The sequence below is a fragment of the Asterias rubens genome, chromosome 2 (genome assembly GCF_902459465.1).
Source record: "Asterias rubens chromosome 2, eAstRub1.3, whole genome shotgun sequence".
Lineage (NCBI taxonomy): Eukaryota > Metazoa > Echinodermata > Asteroidea > Forcipulatida > Asteriidae > Asterias > Asterias rubens.
The window spans coordinates 3763522-3771194 of record NC_047063.1 but is presented as its reverse complement, the minus strand read 5'-3'; the positions used below and the strand labels follow the sequence as shown (position 1 = coordinate 3771194).

General features: G+C 41.1%; 1 protein-coding gene across 2 annotated transcripts in view; it reads right to left on the bottom strand.

Annotated features, from left to right (window-relative positions):
- Positions 1–1099: 1099 nt before the first annotated feature.
- Positions 1100–7673, bottom strand: part of LOC117307013 (IQ motif and SEC7 domain-containing protein 1-like) — a gene marked incomplete at its 3' end in the record, with an annotated part of 35606 nt that continues 29032 nt past the window's right edge. For both annotated transcript variants that reach the window (XM_033791637.1, XM_033791638.1), the window contains 2 exon segments: positions 1100–1261; positions 4627–6809. In XM_033791637.1, the coding sequence (XP_033647528.1) occupies positions 1100–1261; positions 4627–6809 (2345 nt within the window).

The window sequence follows — 7673 nt, the reverse complement described above, 5'->3', positions numbered from 1 at the left end:
TTTTACCAAAACATGCTTTTTCAAACAAAATCACAATTTCCATCTGAATATAACCAATTCCGAAGCAACAAGAAGTACTGTACTTCCTTGTTCCAGTTAAATAACAACAGCCTTTTCAAAACTGATCCAAGCAGCAAAATATCATCATCAGAGACCTCGCTCAGATACACGGATGGGCTTATTTTTGGCAAATGAGTAATTATTTATCTGCAATTGTGAAACAATGACGCAACTTTCTGTTCTCATTTGAAGTGTGTGAGTACAGGATGGTGTGTAACATAAACCCGACCGGACTACCAACATGTACAGGAAACCACAACGTGCGTAACTATGGCATATGATGAGGGTTAGCATAATAAATACAAGTGTGTCATCACGTTCAACTTTGATAGTGAAAAATATACACACAATAAGTAGTGGACTGATGTGAAAAAATATACACAAAATAGTTAGTGGTCCAATGTAAAAGATTTACACAAAATAAATAGTGGCCTGATTTAAAAGAAAAATGTATTAAAACAAGTAAGTGGTTTGATGTAAAAGTATACACTAAATAGTTGGTGGCCCGACTTGGAAAATGTTAACCCAACCTTGTTCCCGGGGGATTACTCGCTGCATCATTTTTTTTCTTGACACCTTGCTTACTCACTGCAGTAATATGCTCTCAGATTTTGTATTTCTACATATACTGTATTAGAGATTTTTTTTCCTACATGGATCATCTCAAAAAGATATCTCAAAAGAGAACCAACGGTTCTTTTCCGAACCACCCCAACTCATTAGAGATAGTCATTACATGGTGTTACCGCAAACCTTTCTATGTCGTATTTCCACCATGTAAAGCTTCAAATCCTACTTAGATATCTCAAAAGTTTGACCATTTAAATTTTCACAAGTAAGTTGTATTGAATACATAGACATTCATAAATGATTAAAACAATCAAATGGTTTCAAGGGTATATTTTGCCTTTAACTCTCATAATCAAAAGTAAAGAGCCGATCAACCTGTGACAAGAAAGTTTTATTCATTCCTTAAATCTTGTCTCTCTACTTATTCTTCCTGACTCTGTACCCTCCCCCAAAGTTGCCCAATACTCACTCTAATACCAGCATGTTGAATTCTTTCTGCAGGTTGCCGAGATATTCCCCAATCTTAGACTTGCTCAGTCCCGTACGGTGCAGCAGGAACTTAGCCACTTCGTTCGGTGAGTTTTCCACAAATTTATTATCGACTAGAAATTTAATTCCCTTCTCCGGTTTCCTGTTGGCAAAGAAAGCAGGGTAGTTTTGTAATGAATTGTATACCGTTGTCGAGTATATTGAGATTATGGATTCTTCATGGAGTGTATTTTTCTAGTATCCAAGGTTCATGGGGGACTGTTGCAGACTTTTCATTTATTATTTTACATTTCAAATAATTTCACAGGGTACCAAAACAGCAGTTTACCATTCATTCAAAAATGCAAACAAGTATAAAATATAACAATCTTCTGCTCTCACTTGCTTCACTTTTGATTACAGTATAATATTTTAATTTATGCAAACAATATTTATGTTTATTTCATGCAGATATCCTCTGTAAAAACTCCTTTAAAACCCTCCTCTTCACTTTGTATCACAGACAGCCAAAGGCACCACACCTTCTCTAGACTAGCATTGGGTACATGGATTTGTTCTGTTTGTGCAGCTGGTTTGATGCATTATGTTTTATTTCCGGGGAACCCCAATGGCTTGTGGACTTAGTCTCTGAAGTCTCCCAAGGTATTTCGTGGCAGTAGGGCAAGAGACATGAGAGAGTACATCAATAGTAATTGGGTTGTATCTTAATGGTTTGATAAGTTTCAGTTAGTTTCAATTGATTGATTAATTTATCTCCCGGTTAACTTCCCCCATTTTCTTTTTCTTTTTTAAGGTGGAAACGTGCTGGGTAGAGATGATGCTCTGGTCCATCATAATTCAGAAAACCAAATCAGTGCTGAATGAAAACACTTGAAGAAAATAGTGAAGCTTCGTCTGACTAAACATTAATGTTCAGAGTAAACGGATATCATACATCAGGCAAATGCCTCTAGTTGGCGCCATACAGCTCAATGAGTCAAGTGAAAGCAAGCTCATTATGTTCTGGGAGGACTCAAGTCTCCAGGGTGGGGGTGGGGGGGGGGGGGAAAGCTTTGATTCTGCACCACATTATCTTTAAGCCAGTTTAAGATTCTTTCCGGTAATTGCAAAAACCAATTCCTTGTGTGGATTAAGTTAGAGGCATTAACAGTTTTGCAAGAGTTCTTATTCTGGGAATAATGCCTTATTACAAGAGAACATTATACTAGCGAGAAAAAAAACTCTATGAAATCAGTTTCTGCAAAATGCACATAATTAATGACTTGGAACAGTCATAATTTTTAAATGTACATGTAACTCGATCCACATGATCCAGGACCCTGCAGATACAAGTCAGGTGCGTATTTTAACATTTTGTGCTCAATGTGGTAAGAAGTACCCCCACCCCCTCCTACAATTGTGTCTTTCATTGTGCTCTTGAATCTCACAAATTCTTTAGGGGATTTTAAGGGGGGAGGCTACATGTATTTCTTTGCAAGAGGAAAAGATTGTGTTTGAAAAAGTAAGGGAACATTTTAAAATGTTATTTAATTAGTTTTTAGTGCAATACAAGAATGACCACCTCTAGTTTTTTGTTTTTTGGGTTTTTTTTTCCGGGGGGGGGGGGGGGGGGGAGGGGGACCCTCTGCCATATTTCAGGCATGGTACAATGTAAACACTTTTTTGTGGGATTTTATACATGTATACTTTAAATGGGGCCCAAAATGTGCCTGGAAGTTTAAACGGGTGGGGGACTTGCACAGTGCATTACTTGTACATGTAAATGTCAAAGTTAAAGACCAGGGTCAAATTGACACAAATCTGCACTAATACAAAGCTTGATCACGAACAAAGTGTTTTCAATTATGAGTGACACATACACTGCAAAAGAGCAATATCAAATGAAATGGAACCAACCTCACGGCCACGAAGCCTCGAGGCAAGGACTTTTAAAAGACAAGTGTCACCCGCTGGGGGTTTGCCTTGGGCATGATTTGGATCCGGCTGGCATTGCCATTAAACTATATTGCCTTTTAATGAAATCTCGTGCTGGTTGTCTTTATTTAAACGTGTTTGTATACTTGGGAAATTAAAATGTACATTATAGATATCAAATCTCATACGTTACACATCACAGAGATTGTGCGTTAGGTTTGCAGTAGCACCATGTGTAATTCTATTTTGGGTGGTGTTGGTTCTCAAAAGAACCTGAGGTTGACAACTCAATGATCAGTCTTTAGGAGAAACATTGAGTTCTCAACCGGTTCTTTTCATGACCAACACTACTCAAAGCATAGAGCTAGCTCAAAGTATGTATACACTTGGTGCTACCAAAAACCTCACTTAATTACACTCTCACTAACATTAACAAATCGACATGTGGATTAAAAAAAAAATGTAGGCTTGGCTTACATAAATTGTAGGTCTCATTAGTTGTGTAATGCAAGAACCCCATTTGAGCAGGTTTTGCATGCAAAGTTTGAGCTCGCCCCGGTTCTTGAAATAGGTCTACATGTATATCTAAAACAAAGGATTTGAACTGACTCCAGCTACAGGGCAATCTTGGTGGTATACACATGTAGTTGGTAAAACACTGCTCTTGAATTACAAGGGTAATGGGTTCGAATCACACCCAAGTAATATGCCTGTGATTTTTTTTCACAGAGCTCGGGAAAAGACCGAGTATACAGTGCATGGTTATATTGAAGGGCTATGAATTGAATTGTCACGGTTAATGGTGTGGCTCCAGAAAGGCTTGCCCACATTTCCTGACAGCTGGCAGCGCACACGCAAGATATACGCCTGACCCAAGGTCTGATTTTTAAATAGTTCAGTGCACACAGTTACGCTTGGAATTACTTCCTTTCTCTTTCCAATTATTTCATGTCTTTCATGATTGTGTACAAGTGTACATGAAGGTCAGAATGATTTTTGATTGGTATCAAAAAGCAACTCTGATGTTGAAGTATGAACACTTGGGCCCTTTACAACCAAAATGGACATATCCAGCCAATAATTGTCTTACTTTTATTCATGATTTGAAACCAAAGAACGTAAAATATTGATAATTAGGGATGCAAATAGGCTGTGCCATTTCATGTATAAACTATCATCATCATGATAGGAAAGGTGAAACAAGACACACAGGTTGTGACAAAATTAACATTGATTAAACAAAACCTAAACTTATTAACATTGAGAGTTTGTTGAGAAACACAATAAAAAGGCTTCACTGTCCATGTCACATTAATTTTTTCTCAACAGTTGTAATTTTATATTTTAAAGTACTTGACACCACCAAAAAATGTTAATTCATGTGAATGCCTGACAACTGAATATTACTTCAATGGTTTCATTTGTTGTTGTTGTTTTTTCTTTTTTTAAATCACCCTCAAAATTTCCATCCTAAAAGGACAAAAATGTTTTCTGTCCCAGACGGAAGCAAAACAGTCCCCTTTATTGTGTTTCTTGACAAATCTTACATGCATCAACGCTGTGCAATTTGAAAAGAAAAGTTGCAGGACTTACTTGTTGAATAGATTGAGTCCAATTCTATATCTCCGCCATCTGACAGCAGTCATTGGTATACTAAGCATCGGATCTAAAGGTCTCTTATCAAGTGACTCCATATAACTGGACTCTAACGAAAGACTGTCTATACTATCAGTTATACTTGAATCGTCTCCGACCATGAAACGACTGGACGAGTTGCTGCCCTCACTGCTCATGCTGTCGCCAGTTTCTGATCGAGCCAAGCTTTTGGTGGGCTGGCCGACGCTACCGTTCACTAGCGTCCCGTTACGAGTTGCCACTTTAGTGTTTTTACTCTTGCGCTTCCAGATAGGTGATTCCATACCGCTGGCGCTCTGCACCCTAGACACCAGCTGCTTGGATGCTGAGGTTGGCGGCGAGGATGCAGTGTGACCCGAAAGGCTGACAATCGGTAGGGAGGCACGTTTCTGACGGGGTGTGGTTGCTTCGTCATCTGAGTCCGAGTCCATCGACGATGTGGAGATGATCTTATCGAGCATTGTCAACGACCCGTCGGGTGTTGCAATGGTTAACGCTGGAACGTCCTGAACAGAATCCCTGTCACAATCGCTGTTGGTAACAGTGGAGGCAATAGATAACTGGTCCGATTTATCTCCTAGATCACCGCTGCTGACCGAATTCGACCGCAGTTTATCAGATTCCTGAGCACTCTTTTTCCTCTTTAGTGCTTCGATAGATCCAACAGTATGCATGCGTGGTCTGTCATATGAATTCTCTTTGGATTGTGAAGAGGATTTTGATAGCTCCACATCAACAGGGTGGCCCTCTGACAAGGAACTTGTCTTCCGGCTTTGCGATGGGCTATTAACAACGGGTTTCCCTTCCACACTTCCTTTGTGCATTTCCTCCCCTGAGGTTGATTGCTTTTGTGCACTTTCTGGCCGTGCCCTGGGACTATGCCGTTGTGGTTTCGGGGAGTTTGTGGGTGATGCTTTACCTTTACGGTCCCCGCTGCGACTTCGAGAGAACGGCCAACGCTCCTTGGGTGATTTCTTCTTGGGAGAATCCTCGGGGCCGTTCTTGCTGCGAGAATTCTTCTTGGACCTCTTGGTGCTCGGACTGCCCTTTGAAGCAGAATCCTTGATCACGGCCTTGGACATAACAGTTTTTCTATTTTCAGTGGAAATTGGTGACACTAAGGGCCCCTCTGTCTCAGCAGTGGGTGTGGTCGGACTGACGCAAGATTCCTCACTTTCATCACAATAAGTCTCCTGCTGTGGTTCTTCAGGAGCAGTGGATACAGTCTCTGACACAGCTGTTTCAGTGTCGTGTTCAACTTTACTAACTGACTCAACCACTTCTTCATTTGAACAGGTCACGGTCTGGTCCATTGGTACTAAATCTCCCTCTAGGGTCGTTTGTTTGTCCTCTACTGAGTCGCTGACTGTTGGCTTTGGGTCAGGCTCATCAAATGGAAGTTGCCTGGCCACAGCATGTTGACCAGGTCCACCGAGCCTACAGGCAAAGGCTCTTCCACCACCATCTCTAAGTTCAGTGTTTTGTATCACCATCTGAATTGACCTCTCCGACGAGCCACCACCCTCAGGATGGCTCAAGTCTGTTTTGCTGTCCGTCCTTGCGCTCAAATCGTCACGAGAGCCACGGGGAGTGGACTCTGAGCTCGTGTGACTGTGGCTATCACTCTCGTCAGAATGTCGTTGCATAGTCAGTGTCACTACCATGGTCTTAGAGGGCTGGCGATCTCTTTGCGCGTCGCCGTCCATTTTCAAGCTAGCATCAGGGCTTGCACCAGGGAGAAGTATCCCGCGTTTGGGCGTGACATTGTTGCTGTTATTGTGGTGGACTTTGTGCTTTTTCTTCTCAACTCCAGACTCCTCCTCGTCTCTGACTCTGACCGTCTCAATCTCTCGCAGCTGCTCGACAGCTCCGAGCTCTTGAATGTCCCTGAGCGGAGGTCTGGTTGAGACTGGAGACGTTGGGCCCATGTCACCGATCACCATGACCTTAGCTCTGCTGCCGCCGATCCCCCACTGCTTATTACGATTGTCCAGGTAGCGGGAAATGCGGCTTTCTGACGGTGTACGACGGAGACGTTGGAATTCCTTCTTCATGTTGTGTTGACGGAAAGCTTCTTGGATTACTTTAGCGGCGTGGTCGGCTCGGAAACGTCCACCATAACGCTTCTCTAGCATCTCCACCTGCAGCCGAGGGAGATAAATAAGATTGTAACTGAAGTTAGAATCACCATGAGACATTTTTCGGTCAAGAAATTAACAAACTTCACAAGGGCCAATACTATAACACATTTGTGTCGATTGAAAAGATAGTACCTCACATACAAATTTTGCAGATATCTAGTACAATAACACGCATGAATAGACCTGATGCACATGACCTCGGTGGACACGTTGCCCTCAAAAAGAGGTCAAAAGGAGCTTGCCCATTGACCTATCCTGCACCCTAGCACAGCGACCACAGCTGTGTGCTTTTTCACTATTTCATCATGCACATTAAGTCACTGAAGTAAGGTGCCCTCAAAAAAGCTTACCATACCTTAATTTGATTTCTTTTAAATTGAATGTGAATTTTGTTTAGCTATACATTGTATGCTGTGCTTTTTTTTTTTTTTTTTTAGTTTCTGTTGGATTTTAAATGTAAATGAGCAGACAAATTAAATTAATGGTCAATACAGAATTTCATCCTGTGTAAAGTATTGCTCAACCTCATGTGAATTCCTTTGAATTTCATGCGTTGCAACTTGAAGAAACATTCATAGACATACGTGTGTACAACTAAAAATAACGTTTGAAAGGTCACCCCAAACAATGATAACTGAGCTGTGTTCATTGACTCTGTGTAAAGGATCTAATGTACATGTTGTGTAGTGCATTGTACATGCATTATATTTAGAATCTTTGGCGACGAGACACTTTGGCCTTTCTCGAAACCACTGCTTATAGGTTTCATCTCCAGCTAAGACACTATTCTCCTCTTTGAAGTCCCAAATTGAAAAGCATAGTCTTAAAAAATGACCTCTTGATTAACACGTTGACACTCAACCA